This window comes from Pelophylax lessonae (genome assembly GCF_965119305.1).
Source record: "Pelophylax lessonae genome assembly, chromosome: 7".
NCBI lineage: Eukaryota > Metazoa > Chordata > Amphibia > Anura > Ranidae > Pelophylax > Pelophylax lessonae.
The window spans coordinates 68,895,452-68,913,066 of NC_138774.1; the positions used below are offsets into that span (position 1 = coordinate 68,895,452).

Consider the following 17,615-nt stretch of genomic DNA (forward strand, 5'->3'; position numbering starts at 1 on the left):
CAAGCGGCGGGATCGTTCCTACAGCCAGAAGGACAGCTACAGGAGACACCATTACTCTGGATTTTACAATTTGAGGGCAATGCATGTCTGAGTACAGCGACCCTGACAGCACCAGGATGGAACCAGCAGTGGAGCATGAGGAGGGTGCCATGGATGACCGAGATGCAGTCCGCAATGGACATCTGGTACCAGGCACTGGATATGGTGGAATACCAGCGGGGCGAGAGACTCCCCAAGGAAGACCAGCGACTGCAGAAGTGACTAGCCCTGCGGATGCCCTTCCTGGGAGAGCAGCCCCTGGAGGAATGGGTAAAAGAATTGGAGCTCCGGGTATGGCAGGAGATGTGGCTGTGCCCCATACTACCAGGCGCTCTGGTGGTATGGGGCACAGTACCTGCCCTGGACAGCCGAGCATGACAAGCCAGAGCGAGAGGAGTTTGATGGCCCTGGCTTGTAATGGGAGTCTTTTTCAGAGCTAGAATTTGGGAGCCCTACACAAGCCCGGTTCAGTTATCTCTTGGAGTGGAGGGAGAGCAGGTATGACTGGGACGACACTCACGAAATTGAGCAAGATCTAGTCCACCTGGTGACCCGGGAGATGGAGCTAGAACAGGGCTACCAGCAGCTGTTCCAATACTATGAGAAGGCTCAGCAGGAGAGCAGCAGGACAGACCCAGAGCCAGACCCATTCAGAGGGGACGAGATGGTAAAGTTTTACTGGGAAGAACCCCAGGTGGCCGGTAGAGATGGGACCGAGGTTTCTCCACCGGTCCTGCAGGGAATTGGGAGCCCAGTCTCCATTCCCCAGCGGCAGTGTAAAGTGCAGGGAGAGGAGAGCAGCGTCCTCCCTCCCCAGCGGCAGGCTGAGTTACAGGGGGCAGAGGTAGTTGTTCCTGCCCCCCAGCAGCAAAGTGATATGCCAGGAAGGCAGTGTGAAGCACAGGGAGAGGAGAGCAGCGTCCTCCCTCCCCAGCGGCTGGCTGAGTTACGGGGGCAGAGGTAGTTGTTCCTGCCCCCCAGCAGCAGAGTGATGTGCCAGGAAGGCAGTGTGATGTGCCGGGAATTGGGAGCCAGGTCTCCTTTCTCCAGCAGCAGTGTTATTTGTTGGGAATTGGGAGCCCAGTCTCCAGTCCCCAGCGGCAGAGTATCCAGCAGGGAATAGAGAGCCCAGTCTCCTTTCCCCAGCAGCAGAACTCTGTATTGGGAGGAGAGACAGTCGGTCTCCCTCCGCAAAGACTGGAAGTATGTATGGGAGAGGAGATTGTTACCACCTCTCCCCAGCAGCGGATCATTAATGGGCAGAGTGTTCTATTGGGAGAAGAGCTTGTTACCCCCTCTCCCCAGCAGCAGCTTAATGTACCAGGGGGAGACTGTAAGCCCCCCACCGGTGCAGATGGGACCGTGGTCTCTGCACCTACCACACAGGGGGTAGGGATGGTTGGTCCTACCCCCCCACGACAGAGCTGTGTATCCAAGGGGGAGACAGTCAGTCTCCAGCCACCAGGCTCCAACCAGACTACTCCGGTGGTAGTGCTGGCACCAGGACAGAGTACCGCTGGTCTCTGCCCACTCAGCAACCCACCAAGGCAGCCTACCAGTCCCCTACACAGCCGTGGTGAGGCACCTGGACATGGACAAGCTTCTCCTCTACCCAGGTGTAGTAACCATTTATTGTGGGTGGGCTGTACTGTTTTTTCTGCTTTATGGGTGGGCTGCTGGACTAACAAGGGCACTGACCGGCAGGAGGTCAGGTACCCTGTTAGTCTTTTTGGAAAGGGGGAGAGATGTGACGAGACCAATCTCGCCACATTGCATTGGAGGAGCCTGGTTGCCCGCCTGCTGCCTTTGGACTATGGACCAGACTTTAAAAGACTTATTTTACCTACAGAAAGGCTTATTCGTGCCTTTTCTGTCAGGGTGTTCGGTAGATTTTATCTACCGAACAAACTATAAACGGACACTTATTTGCACGAACACCGCTGAGCTGTCCGTCTCCTGGTTCCTATTCGTGGGATGTAGCAGAACAGCCGTTCATTCGGTATTTTGTTTCATGTGAATTTGTGGTAACCCAGATAGCTATGCCATGGAGCCTATTCGTGTGATTAAAGACTTTGGCTCCATGGCGATTAAACTGTATTCGTGGGGTCTGAGTGCCATTCACCTAATAATGTGCACTCAGACCTGAGCTATCTGGGGATATGTAACATGTCTATGTTTAATGTATAAAAATTAACTTTATATATTTTAAAGCATAATACTGTATTTGGGTCCCCATGTGTGTAATGGAGTTTTGCCTTTGTCCTGGGAGATAATTGAATTACTTCTCCAATTGTCTCCAGGGCAGAAGGGAGGAAACCAGGATGCATTTTGGGGATGTTTTGCTTCTGTGAGTCTGTAATGTGATACATGTCTGTTTGTGTTACAGTCTTCCATTTGGTCCCCTAGGGGAGTGTCCACCAGGTGGGAGACCTGTATAAATACAGGGGCAGGTAGCCCTCAATAAACAGTCCACTGCTTGAGCCTCACACGGAGCCTTGTCTCGTTCTTGGGGGGATTCACTGTATGCTGTTGGAGACTGATTGCTAGGAGTGTAAGCTGATGTATGCTTTTCCTGTTCGTCTGCTAGCAGCTATTTGTGAGGTTCCAGGTTGGAGTGCTATTTTGTATCCAGTTCGGGAGTTTGATGTTCTGCAGTAGCTGTGCCTGTCTCTCAAAAAGGGGCATATCGCCTAAACGGATTTTAACACCTTGTCTGTTGAAACGGTCCGTTACACATGTCCTGTGGTGGGATCCTCTTTGTGAAAATGTCACATGACCAGGATCCAGAGTTTAACGATTTGGGTTAACTGGCTTCCTCTATGTTTGAGTGTAATAGAGACAGTAGGCTGAATTCCTTTCGAGGGAAGACCATATGTGCATGGCTTTATGTATTCTGTAAAATGCAATTCATCCATGCTATGTAAATATGCAACTAAAAGAACTGACACCAGTAAATGTGATTCCAGTAGCTCACCCCAAGTCAGTTTGTCATGACATGTGCTCTCTTGATCTAATTACGAGACTCTGCCCAATTCCTGAAGAAGAGGAAGTTTGAATTCATTGACACAAGTTTCTATTTTCTATATTTTACAGTCCTCACTAATAAGAATGAAGTCCATCAGTAGCCATGCAGGGTTAGCTCTGAACTCTGCATGGATGCAATTCACAGGTTGGGTGAACTAAATGGCCAGATTAGACCTTTTCTGGTTTCAAATCTGGTCCATAGGCAAGCTTTGCGACATGTCTGAACACTGCATAATGGCAGCCAAGACATTGTAGCAAGGGCCCCATAGAATCTTTCCACCACTCCACTGCTAGAGCTGCTGTCACTAGATCACCATGCATTCCTGACTGAGCTGGCTGCTCTTCCACTTCTAGGTATAGACTGTGCTCACTGTCTTTAAGGCCTGATCCAGTACCTTGTTTGTGTGACACAATAAAAAGGCGATTCTTATCGCTGCAAATTATTTCACTGAAAATGATCAAATTAATTGGTAAAGTACAAATCTATGTCACTGGAATCTGCATCTTGATCACACACGCTTTTCGCTCTACTCATCCGTAAATAGCCTTTATTCATCCAAATATTGAACAAATCAGATGCTTATACAACAGAAACTATTAAGGGGCCTAATCCCCCCCTTTCAGAAAGAGGACTGTCTGTCATTTTCAGGAAGATATTTGATAGGCCCATTAACATTTTTAGGGCCCACCAGCTTCAATGTTTTGGTGTTTGTGACCCCCAACTTTCACAATAAAAACATTGTAATCATGTTGTCCTACAAAAACCAAAGATTTGAACACTGCCTGTGTGTGCTACCATGTTAAATTTTCAAGTTTGGCTAGAGTGTGCCTTTAATATGAGCTTGGTATTACAATTTTATTGAATGTACTGTATTTATGGTGCAAGTATATCAACAAGGCATATATAAAAAGTTAAAAATGACACAAATTCGGGATTATTATTTTGTTTTTAGCATCTTACCGAACTCCTTAAACAATAGTTCTATTAGACCCAAATCCCCTCTGTCACTGAACACATCACTGCGATCAACCAGGGCCTCTTTCACAGCATCGTAGCCAATTAGCATGACCACTCGATTGTTGGCAAAATACATTGTATACACAGGTCCATACTTTTCACGTAGCTGTTGAAAGAGATTTTTAATTTCAAACACAGTTGTCCAGGTTCAGAAATAGCTGAAGCTGTAAGTATATGACCTAATGTGCTTACTTTGATGCAGTATGATTGGAGCCAAAAAAGGCACATACCATTGCCCGACTGAGAAGTATAAAAACCAAGATAAAAACCCCAAATATGCTCTTGTGACCGATCTACACAAAAACAAAATTAAGAAAAAAAAAACAAAATATGTTCCTGTTGAGGCAACAAGACAACACAAAAAAAGATCAAACAAACAGAACACAAAGCAAATAAGTATTTAACCCAGTAAATCCAGTTGATATAATCCATAAACAATATAGTATTCTTGAAAATAGGTCCTAATATTAACCACTTTAACACCGGAGGATTTTGCTGTCTTACGTCCATACCACTTTTTGCGATTCGGCGCTGTGTGACTTAAACTGACAATTACGTGGTCGTGCGACGCCGTACCCAAACTAAATTTACGTCCTTTTTTTCCCACAAATAGAGCTTTCTTTTGGTGGTATTTGATCACCTGTGCGATTTTTACTTTTTGCGCTATAAACAAAAAAAGAGCGTTTATTTAAAAAAAATAACAATATTTTTAACATTTTTTTATATGAAATTCCTCCCAAAAAATATGTAAAAATCAAATTTTTTAAAAATTTTTGGCCAATTCAATCACAATAAGCATATTTTGATTGGTTTGCGCAAAAGTTATTGCATTTACTAACTAAGGGAAAGATTTCTGTCATTTTTGGTGTTTTTTTTTAACGAGTAATGGCGGCGATCTGCAATTTTTTTTGCGGGACTGCGACATTGCGGCGGACATATCAGACCCTTGACTGACATTTTTGACACTTTTGGGGGTACCAGTAGGGTTGCCACCTCATCCCTTTAAAACAGAACACATATTGATTACACAGGTTCTGTGGCTGATTAAAGTGGTAATTAAACTCACTTGGAGCCTTCTCTGCATTAAATTAGCCTCCGAACCTGTGTAATTAATTTGTGTTCTGTTTTAAAGGGATGAGGTGGCAACTCTAGGTACCAGTGACATTACTGCAGTAATCAGTGCTATATATATATGCACTGTTACTGTAAAAATGACACTGGCAGGGAAGGGGTTAATTTTATTGGAGAGGGAGGGGTTAATGTATGCCTGGTGCTTACTAACGTGTGGGGGGGGGAGGTGAATGAGTGAGTCAGGGACAGATCGGATGTTAAGCTATGCTGAACACTCCGATCTGTCACTCCCTGTCACTTAGGAGATCCGCCCGCTCTGTTTACACAGGCGGGCGGATCTCCAAACTAGATTCCCCAACGATCGGGGAAGAGCGGCGGCGATCGCCACTGCTCCTCCCCTGGCCCGACTCCCGCTGTGAATGAAAACAGCGGGAGCGCGCCTTCGACGGCGCGCGAGCGCCGCCTACAGGGGGAGGAGTCCAGCAAAGTAGGTCTACGTCACTGGACGATAACGAGCCACTGTGCTGCAGTAGAGGCACAGTGGCCAGAGGTAAAGTGGTTAAATAAAGGGACCCAATATGTGAGTGGGCTGCAGCTGAAAGGAAGGAACATTCGAGCAGAGGCTGAAAAAACTGCAGATCAAGTGCAGGAGGAGACAGCTGAGAACAATAAAAACAAAATTTGTATGGCAGTCAGAGGCAGTTAGAAAGGAAGGGAAAGGGAGACAAAAACAGGCAAAAAGAAACTACAGATTTTTCTGAGATAGTTAGAAATAAAGTATTTCTTACAATCCCAGCTGGAAGAGGGAGGAGAGTGGGAGTAGAACAGAAGATACAAGGGCCAACTCACACATGTGCGGTAACCAACATTTTACCACATGGTAAAACGTTTGTCACCGCAGGGACACACAAGAAACAATTGTTTCCTATGTGTCCCATTTACAATGCAATGCAACCTAGTGCTGTGCTGCAGCGTGGTGCGATAAAATGCAGGCATGCTACAGCATGCTGTGATAAATTGTGCACTGGCCCGAATCGCACTGAAATATCAGGCAGTGCACCACAGTGCTCTGCTGGACATTGTAGTCAATGAAGTGTATGTTTTGTATACTTCAAATAAAACCCTTACAAAAAAAAGGGGGAGCAGTGCAATGCAATAAATTGTGCACCACACTGGCCCCTAGCATATACCTCCTAACTGTCTTTGATTTGCTGGAACTGTCCCAGGATTTGATGTATGTCCCAGAGTCTAGGCGAATCAAGGCTGAGTCCCAGATTGTAGCCCAGTGCCGAAACAAATTCCAGTGATTCGCCCAGCAGGGGCACACTAGCACGGGCACCAGTTACTACCCATCCCCGTCTTGTGCGGGGTGTCGGGTCCTGCACACCCCAAGCAAAGCTTTGTATAACAGCTGCCATTTTTCCCTGCGCACTGCCTCTGACACAGTACATAGCTGAGCACAATGAATGCGCTACCTCCTCCTTCTGCTGTGATGTTTTCTGGTACATAGACAGGTGGAAGAGGTGGGAAGGAGACACACCGCTCTGTGTGAGCAGCTGATCTGAGGTCTGTAACAAATACATGAGATTTGCAGAGCAAGGGACATGGGAAAGGGGGCAATTTTACAAAGTTCACTTGGAGTGATTTGGAGGAGGGGAGAGGATATGTTATAGGAAGTACTTTTGGATTGGAGTGGACTTGTGCTAGAAGGGGGGTTGGATATGAAATCCACCCCCCCCCCCAGCAAAAGTCTTCTCCCCTCCCAAAGCACCCTCTAGCACAAATCCTTTACCCTCCCCCAAACCCAAGAGATACTGGCTTCCACAGAAGTGACAACCCCAGGAACCCCACAAGAGATTTTGTGCAATTGCCCCAGATGCCCAAACTAGTGCCCCCTGTCAGGCAAGTTAGTGGAGCCAGGTGCCGAAACTTGTACTTGGCTCCAGAACACAGGGCTTGTTCACACCATCAATCACATAGAAACGCACTGTTCATTCTGTGCAATTCACATAGGACCTGGGTGCAGTGCAATTTCAGCCTATTCATTTGACTGGGCTGAAATCATGCCAGATTGCACCAAAAGTACTGCATAGATTACTTTAAATAAACCACACAGCAACCAGATAGCATTGTATTACTGTACCATTTAACCTGGTGCAGGCAAATGCACTGATTTTGTTACCGGCGTTTGGGGTGTCTTTAAGTTAACAATGACATCCGCTGCAGGACTGCAGTGCGTTTTTAATGCAGTGCTGGAAATTAGCATAAGATGCAGAGGGAGTGGGGGTGGAAGAAGATTTGTGCTGAGAAGAGGGAAAAGGACATACGCTGGGAGGAAAAGGATCTGCGCTAGAAAAGGGATTGAGGGAGGGGGAATTTGTTCTTGAGGGGGGAGAGAATCCTTGCTGGGAGAAGAAATGTGAGGGGGGGGATTTGTTGTGCTTGGAAGGGGGATTAGGGGGAAAGAAGATTTGTACTGGAATGGAAGTTGTGCAGAGAGACAGAGTATTAGGGGGTGGAAGAGGATTTTTTTCTGAGAGGGGAACTGGGGGAAAGGTGGATTTGTGCTGTGAGGTGGAACTGAGGGGCGTAGTGATACGTGCTACAATAGGGAAAACGGGGGAATTGTGCTGAGACTGGGGATTTGGGGAATGCGGATGAGGGCTTGTGCTGAGAAAGGGGGAAGATGATTTATGTTGGGAGGGGGGATTTGCATGGAAGAATTTGTTCTGGGATGGGGGGAAAGGGTTGGTACTGGGGGGTGCATGTGAAAATTAGTGCTGAATTGTTTTTGGAGAGGATGAAGTGGAATTGTTTGCTGAAAGGGTAAGGTGGGTGAGAGAATTGCTTGTGGGGGTAATTTTACACTTTCCTTACCCCTACACTGTGCGTTACATCCCCCTGAATCCTGCACTCTTTTTGTTTTGTACTCCTGACTCGTACTTTGCTTAACACACTCCTGTTCCCTGCATTCTCTGCATTACACATTCCTGTTCCCTGCATTCTGTGCATTACACACTCTTGTTCCATGCATTCTGTGGATAATACTCCCGTCTCCTGCATTCTGTATGTAGAACCCTCCTAGGTAGGTGGTAGAGAGAGAGTATAGTTTTGGATCCTTTCTGCTTACCAGAAGGATTTGCCAGGTAAATCTATAAATCTGATCCATGAGCTACAGTGTCCATTTTGTATACATAGAAATTCGTTATATAGTTATGAGTATAGCACTGCCCCCTAGGGAGCTGCTGAGAATTATACTTCTTGGATTCCCCTGGGTTACCCTTAGCTATGGAAACGTATCTCTTTAAATACTTGGCTCAGACATTGAACAGTCCAGGGGATTATTTTTGTTTTTTTTTGTGTTTTTATTGGAACTTGGATGGGAGAAGGGATGAGTGGGATACTCCAACTTGAACTATGCACAATTCCTGAGGACAACTGATTGCAGAATGTGACAAGGCCACTGCTTCACTTTAAACTAAAGTGAAGATAAAGATTATGTACTCTCGTTTAGGTTACTCTTCATTGTCTAACTTGGCACCTCCTTTCTCACTTATTGTGTGCGCTGACCTTCTGTCCACTGACACCCTACTGGAGTGGTCCCCTTCCTAGGCAGACCCCTGGCAAGCTCCCCGGTACTCACGGACACTTTTTCCCAAGGTCACTCTGCTTCCAACTCCACTTGTCAGCTTCCTGGACCTCTTGGCTCAGCACCACACTCTGACTCACTAGGGCGACTGCCTGTGACCACCTTCCAAGCAGACAGGAGGAGAGACAGCCATCACCCTCCTCCTGGCTTCCCGTCCAAAGACACCCTGTCACTTGTGCCCCTGGCTTTTATGCCGTATATCAAGATGCATCGCTGTTGTGCCAACCCACTGGGATAGCCACAAAAGCCTGTGTGTCACTGGCTGGGTTTCCTCCACTGTCTAACAGGCTCCCCTATTGGATACAGTGGGGACACTCCCTCAGCCCAGATGAATCACCCACTGGATACATGCAACAGGCATGACTAAAGATCAGGCTCCCATGTGAAGCAGGCAGAGAAAACTATTATTTTTCCTTGCGCCTACCTAAGAGGGTGCTACATCAGCTACCCACTCTACATCTTTTATTCGTTTTTCATGTGTATCATTAATATTTTTTTGCCACTTAGTTTATGATGCCTATTAACCGGTTGCCGACCGCCGCACGACTATATACTGCGGCGGTCAGCCCCGGCCAGGCAGAGTGACGTATCGGTACGTCACTCGCCTGTCACTGACTTGCGAGCCTATCGCGGGCGGGCGCGCGCCCGCCAAGGCGCGCGCCCGCCGCGGCTCATTCACAGGCAAGTCAGTGCGTGTGACCGGCGGACTCGATGTCCGCCAGTCACACTGCGATCGCTCCTGTGAAGGGAGAAAGACAGAGCAGCTTGTGTAAACAAGCTGCCTGTCAGTTCTCCCTGTGTAAAAGTAAAGATCTGACCGTTCTACTATGTAGAACGGTTGATCTTTGCTTTTACACCAATAGCAATGTCCCTACACAGTAGAAAGCACGCCCCTAGGACACACTTAACCCCTCCCTGTCCAATAAAGTTAACCCCTTCCCTGCCAGTGTCATTTTTGCAGTAACAGTGCATATATATAGCACTGATTACTGCAGTAATGTCACTGGTACCCCCAAAAGTGTCAAAAATGTCAGTCAAGGGTCCGATCTGTCCGCCGCAATGTCGCAGTACCGAAAAAAAAATCGCAGATCGCGGCCATTACGCGTTAAAAAAAAAAATACCAAAAATGACAAAAATCTTTCTCTTTGTTAGTAAACGCGATAACTTTTGCGCAAACCAATCAAAATACGCTTTTTGCGATTTTTTTTTACCAAACATAGGTAGCATAAAACAAATTGGCCGAAAAATGTTAAAAAATTTTGATTTTTACTTTTTTTTTTGGGGAATTTCATATAAAAAAATGTGAAAAATATTGTTATTTTTGCAAAATTTACGCTCTTTTTTTGTTTATAGCGCGTGATCAAAAAATCGCACAGGTGATCAAATACCACCAAAAGAAAGCTCTGTTTGTGGGAAAAAAAGGACGTCAAATTTGTTTAGGTACAGCGTCGCACGACCGCGCAATTGTCCGTTAAAGTCACGCAGTAAAAAATTGCAAAAAAACCCCTGGTCCTTTAGCAGCCAAATCCTCCGGGGCTTAAGTGGTTAACTGAATTCAATTTCATGGCTTGTTGAAACCTGGCAACCAACTGTTTCCACCCAACATCTATTTGACTGCTTAGACAGGTTTTCCTCACCTCAATTTCCTTGGTTTACCCATCCAGGGGCTGTTGATTAAATCGCTGTGTCCCTAGTGGTCACACTGAGAGTTATTTTTCTTCTTTAAACCTCTTGGACTTACCTCTTTACTTTACAATTGACACTTTTACTGAGCACCAGGGGATCAACTAGCATCATTATTTTGGTGCTTCGATGCTGGACCTTCAGGTCTCAGCTCCAGCAGCTGCAGATTTGTATGTATCCACTGTGCCAAACCATTTCTTCCTCTTGCCCAGCCATAGAGCGCTTTTTAATTTGTGAACCCCTTCACAGAATACAAAGGGGTTGATTTACTAAAGAGAAATTGAGTGTGCACTTTGCAAAGTGCAGTTTCAATTTGCAAGTGCAGTTGTTCCAGAGCTTAGTAAATTAGGTCAGGCTTCACTTTGCAAATATCCAATCACGTGCAAGAAAAATAAAAAAAAAAAACTGTATTTTTGTTTGCACATTATTGGGCAATATATACATTATACAATATATGTGAGAAACATATACGAGCTGAGAAATATAACAGTTTTCTTGTGCAGATCCAAATTCTTAAAAAAATCAAACAAAATCTCCCCTAACTACTCAGACACTACCTGCTTACTCCACACTTTCTTACATCCTTCCTTAAGGCCCGTACACACATACCGATCGTCGGCCGAAAAGCTTCGGCCGACGACCGATCTGCCAATTGTAGGCTTGTTAGTATGATGCCTCCGACAGCCGTCAGCGCACATTCTGCCGACAAGAATCTGTCATGCAAGCATTAAAATTTTTGTATGCCGACACCAGAGCGGCCGATTGTTCGCCAGTCAGTACAGAATTCGGCCGACAGACCGCAGATTTGCAAGACTGGGCATGCTCAGAAAAGAAAAAACACAGGGAAAGTTAACCATTACATGACATCACTTCTGCAGTCGGCTGTAGTCGGCGGACAAAATTCTTGTGCTGTCTTTGCACTTTTCAACAGACACCGACAGCCCGGGGACAAAAGACGGCCGATCGTTCGCCGACGATCGGTATGTGTGTACGGGGCTTTAGACTTTCACATCAAACATCTGCGTGTAAATTGGTATGCTTACAGAAAAAGGCCTGGCACCCTTTTAGCCAAGCAGGTGAAACACAAACTCGGTGCATCCATAATTCCTTACATGCATACAGCCCAAGAACTAAGGGTCAGTAACCCCGCAGACATCGCCAATTGCTTTAAAGAATTTTACGAATACCTGTATAATTTAAATGCCTTCACGATTCCTCGATTTGTTAAAACTACCTGCCCTCACAACGGGCCAAATAGAGGAGCTTAATGCTCTATTATCTGAAGCGGAGATCCTTAAAGCAATCCGATCACTTTCACTACACAAAGCCCCGGGCCAGATGGCTACTGCAATGAATACTTTAGGACAGGCATCACTAAATGGCGGCCCGCGGGCCAAGTCCGGACCCAATCAGTGTTCCGTCCGGCCCCGCAGCGGTCACGCCATTTAGGATCTGTTTTTTCCCTCTGCCGCCGCCGCTGCAGCTCTGTCTTTACAGAGCTGACATCGGAGGAGCAGCGCAGTGATTCACGGAGGACGGGGGCTGGTACAGTTAACTGATTGGTAGCTAGATCTGCCCTGTATTGTAGCAACCAATCAGTTACCTGGGGCAGGTCCCGCCCTCCGTGAATCCCTTTGAGCACTTCCGATGTAAGCTGCTGTGCCTCCGATGTCAGCCACGCTGCCCTGTTTAAGGTAGGACAGGGAAGAGGCACTAATAATGTAAAGGGGGAAAGAGGGGTGATATCAAAGAGGCAGAAAAGTAAAGGAGTGATACGGAATGAAGGGGGATGGGGTTCTACAAAGGGGGTGAGGATTAGAATGTGAAGGGGGGCTGGAGACTGCAGTGTGAAGGGGGGTTTTAAAAAAAAGGAGATGAGCACAGGAATGTCTGAGGGTGCTATAAAGGGGGTGAGGACAGGAATGTTAATGGGGGGCTGGGGACTGCAGTGTGAAGGAGGGGCACAATAAAATGGGGGAGGACAGTTATGTGAAGGGGGTGCTATGAAGGGGATGAGGACAGTTATATGAAGGGGGTGCTATGAAGGGGGGGGGACAGTTATGTGAAGGGGGTGCTATGAAGGAGGTGAGGACAGTTATGTAAAGGGGGTGCTATAAAGGGGGAGGACAGTTATGTGAAGGGGGTGCTATGAAGGGGGTGAGGGCAGTTATGTGAAGGGGGTGCTATAAAGGGGGGGACAGTTATGTGAAGGGGGTGCTATGAAGGGGATGAGGACAGTTATATGAAGGGGGTGCTATGAAGGGGGGGGGGGACAGTTATGTGAAGGGGGTGCTATGAAGGAGGTGAGGACAGTTATGTAAAGGGGGTGCTATAAAGGGGGAGGACAGTTATGTGAAGGGGGTGCTATGAAGGGGGTGAGGACAGTTATGTGAAGGGGGGTGCTATAAAGGGGGGGAGGAAAGTTATGTGAAGGGGGTGCTATGAAGGGGGTGAGGACAGTTATGCGAAGGGGGGTGCTATAAAGGGGGGGGAGGATGATTATGTGAAGGGGGTGCTATAAAGGGGGGAGGAATGTTATGTGAAGGGGGGTGCTATAAAGAGGATGAGGACAGGAATGTGAAGGGGGGCTGGGGACTGCAATGTGAAGGAGGGGTACTTTAAAGGGGGCGAGAACAGGAATGTGAAGGGTGGGTGATATGAAAGGGGCTTAGAATTTCAATTTAAAGTAGGGGGTGATATAAAGGGGGGCCACTGACAAAAATGTGAAGGGCTGAGGACTGTAATGTGAAGGGGGGATGATGTACAGGGGGACTGAGAACACTGATGTAATAAAAAGGATTGTGGTGTGAAGGATTGTGGACTAGGTTCACATTGTTGCGTAACGCGTGTAGGCGGCCCATTTATTTCAGTGGGCTGCCTTGTAAGCAGAAACGCAGAAAAATAAGTCCCTGACCTTTTTTTTCTTTTTAATTGCGCCGTACCAAGCTACATGGTACTGTGGCATCATGTGATGTGACACTCGTAAAGACGCGCCATGTTTGCGCATTGTGCAGAGGTTCTTGAGAGCCAAACATATGATTCGGACCTCGGTTGGAAGAAAATTTTACCTACTGGACCTTCATGAATTTTAATTCATTACCCCTGCTTTAGGACATTTGCAGACGTCCTAATGCCATACTTACGCAAATCATTCAGTCACACTATGAGAACAAGTGACATCCAAAAGGAGTCCTTAGAGCCCCTCAATGTCATTATCCCAAACCTGGTAAGCCCCACGACCAACCAGCCAACAAAAAAACCATACTGCTCCTAAACGCAGACCTTAAAATGTACGCAAAAATACTCGCTGTATGCATCTCAATGCACATCCCCACGCTAATACAGACTGACCAGGTTGGCTTCATCTCATTCATGCTGATGACACCAGCAGGTTTATAGACCTCATACAATGGGCTGAATTCCGCAAAAAGCCTTCTCTGCTCCTTTCTTTGGATGCAGAGAAGGTGTTTGACAGAGTCTACCTTAAAGCAGTCCTCCAAAAATTTGGATTCATAGGCAATATCTAGACAGCAGTGCTCTTTCTATATTACCACCCCTTGACTAAAGTTTGGACTTCCGGTATGTCCTTTGTCCCATTCACAATTACGAATGGTACAAGACAGGCATGCCCCTTCTCCTCACTAATATTTGCCCTTGTGATGGAACCCCTTGCAACAACTATTAGACACCAACCATTGATCTCAGGCTTATAAATCGGAGACGTTACCCATAAATTAGGATTGTATGCTGATGTAATGTCATGACCAATCCTTTCCAGTCCCTACCAGCACTTCACGACTTTATTACATGGTTTGGACGACTCTCTCTGTACAAAGTAGAACACAAAATCCACCTTCACTTGCTCGTCCTGGTTTCCATGGGCCCCATCCTTGATGCTTACCTACTTAGGGGTACAACCAACTGTCCCCTCAGATAATCCTCTCCGCACAAATTATGAGGCTCTTCTTAGGAAGTTGCAAGACCTCTGCTCCTCTCCCTGCTCCACCCATGCCTTGTGGGCTGGCAAAATAGCACTAACCAAAATGTTTATCTTTCCTTATCTGTTATATTTGTTCCAGACTCTCCCAGTCCTGTTACTATCTTTTCAAATTGATATGCTACAGCGTACTTTCAACAATTTCATATGGGACAGCAAGCGCCCTAGAATTAAGCCCACCGTCATGTGATCTGCAACTTCAAAAGCAGGAATGGGATCCCCTAACCTCAAAAACTAATACAAAGCCACCCTCCTAAACCAAGCCCAACATTGGTGGTCAGCCACCTCTCACCTGCTGTGGGCTCAGATAGAAGAAGCCTCTCTCAGCTCCCCCAGCAAATCTCTGCTAGATGCCATCTGGCTACAACATCGACCAGCATCATCTTTCCTAAGCACAGTTAATGCAGTTAAAGTCTGGAGCTTGATCTGCCAACAAACAAAAGGACTGTCAACAGACATTATGGGGTCCTTCCCTCTCTCAGCACTAGAAACTATATGTACTGACATGCCACTTTCTTCTTGGATAACAGATGGTGCCACCACAATTGGGAGAATCTCAAATAACGGATCCTTGCATACCTTCCAAGACCTACGCTAAAAGTTCAACATCCCTAACAATGGGGTTTATTTACTAAAGGCAAATTCACTGTGCACTACAAGCACACTTAGAAGTGCACTTGGAAGTGCAGTCGCTGTGGATCTGTAGGCAACATGCAAGGAAAATAAAAAACAGAGTTTTTGCTTGAACATGATTAGATAATAAAAATCAACAGAGCTTCCCTTCTTTTCACATCTTCCCCTCAGTTCTACAGTGACTGCACTTCCACAAGCACTTCCTAGTGCACTTGTACTGCACAGTGAATATGCCTTTAGTAAATCAACCCCAATGATATATATATATATATATATATATATATATATATATATACATACATACATACATACATACATACACACATATGTATACAGTGCCTTGCGAAAGTATTCAGCCCCCTTGAACGTTGCAACCTTTTGCCACATTTCAGGCTTCAAGCATAAAGATATAAAACTGTAATTTTTTGTGAAGAATCAACAACAAGTGGGATACAATCATGAAGTGGAACAACATTTATTGGATAGTTCAAACTTTGTTAACAAATAAAAAACTGAAAAATTGGGCGTGCAAAATATTCAGCCCCTTTACTTTCAGTGCAGCAAACTCTCTCCAGAAGTTCAGTGAGGATCTCTGAATGATCCAATGTTGACCTAAATGACTAATGATGATAAATAGAATCCACCTGTGTGTAATCAAGTCTCCGTATAAATGCACCTGCACTGTGATAGTCTCAGAGGTCCGTTTAAAGCGCAGAGAGCATCATGAAGAACAAGGAACACACCAGGCAGGTCCGAGATACTGTTGAAGTTTAAAGCCCGATTTGGATACAAAAAGATTTCTAAAGCTTTAAACATCCCAAGGAGCACTGTGCAAGCGATAATATTGAAATGGAAGGAGTATCAGACCACTGCAAATCTACGAAGACCTGGCCGTCCCTCTAAACTTTCAGCTCATACAAGGAGAAGACTGATCAGAAATTCAGCCAAGAGGCCCATGATCACTCTGGATGAACTGCAGAGATCTACAGCTGAGGTGGGAGACTCTGTCCATAGGACAACAATCAGTCGTATACTGTACAAATCTGGCCTTTATGGAAGAGTGGCAAGAAGAAAGCCATTTCTTAAAGATATCCATAAAAAGTGTTGTTTAAAGTTTGCCACAAGCCACCTGGGAGACACACCAAACATGTGTTATTTAGCACTGAGTACATATCAATTATTGATTTGGATTTTATAGAGTATGGTGTACACTACATCATCCTTGCATCAAACAATTGGATTTTAGTTATACCATACACGGTACAATTTGGGATTGCCACTAATATTGTTAGATCAATATACACATAGTGATTTTTAATTTTGCGCAACACTATTTATTTACACAATTCACAAATAAACATATCCAGGTGTTAGAATGGCCAAGTCAAAGTCCAGACCTGAATCCAATCGAGAATCTGTGGAAAGAACTGAAAACTGCTGTTCACAAACGCTCTCCATCCAACCTCACTGAGCTCGAGCTGTTTTGCAAGGAGGAATGAGCAAAAATGTCAGTCTCTCGATGTGCAAAACTAATAGAGACATACCCCAAGCGACTTACAGCTGTACTCGCAGCAAAAGGTGGCGCTACAAAGTATTAACTTAAGGGGACTGAATAATTTTGCACGCCCAATTTTTCAGTTTTTTATTTGTTAAAAAAGTTTGAAATATCCAATAAATTTCGTTCCACTTAATGATTGTGTTCCACTTGTTGTTGATTCTTCACAAAAAATTACAGTTTTATATCTTTATGTTTGAAGCCTAAAATGTGGCAAAAGTTTGCAAAGTTCAAGGGGGCCGAATACTCTCGCAAGGCACTGTATATATATATATATATATACACAGTATACGGTCAGCAAGCGGCTAATATTCCTCAGGTCTTCTTAAACTATTGGAGTGCTTTTTGCTTATTCTTACTTATTTGCCCATCATTTTGATATAAACATGATATAATTTGATGTAAAATTTGATATAAATTACAAACTAGGTTGTACCTTTTCCTGACATTATGAGAGATTTCTGACCAGAATACAAGAAAAGAGTATTGTTTTAGAATATCCTGTGTAATTAGTCTTACCTTCACCAGGGATTGTGGCATTTCAGTGGTACTAATCTGCAGAATATTCCCCAGAAATGGCAGTGGAGTCGGTCCTGGTGGCAAGTCTTTCTTCTTTACATTCATCCACCATTTAATGAGGTAAATCAGGAGAGTGACCGCAGAGGCGAGAAGAAGTGTTGCTGCCACATTCACCGCCATCGTGACAACTATCTCAGTACAACCTGTACTCCCTCAAATCCAGGAACCGCTGTATTTATTTGTGAGCTGAAATTTGACAACATTCCAACTATGATATGAGGACAGGTAGGGTGTTGGAGTTTGGTCTAGTTACAGACATATTGCAAAACAGATTATAAAGCTATGCTAATCATTACTGCAGGTTTTTAAAGACCATATAAGTGAAATATTTTTGCAATACGTAGGGAAGGTAATATATTTTATATGG

At 45.3% G+C, this 17,615-nt stretch overlaps 1 protein-coding gene across 1 annotated transcript in view; it reads right to left on the reverse strand.

Moving 5' to 3' along the window:
* LOC309559465 (cytochrome P450 2G1-like) overlaps nucleotides 1–17,412 on the reverse strand; it is an 86,900-nt gene extending 69,488 nt beyond the window's left edge. The window contains exons 1-2 of the mRNA XM_082262737.1: nucleotides 17,189–17,412; nucleotides 4,025–4,187 (exon numbers count right to left, since the gene is read on the reverse strand). Of these exons, the coding sequence (XP_082118863.1) occupies nucleotides 4,025–4,187; nucleotides 17,189–17,368 (343 nt within the window). The 5' untranslated portion in view covers nucleotides 17,369–17,412. The remainder of the gene's footprint in view (nucleotides 1–4,024; nucleotides 4,188–17,188) is intronic.
* Nucleotides 17,413–17,615: the final 203 nt, after the last annotated feature.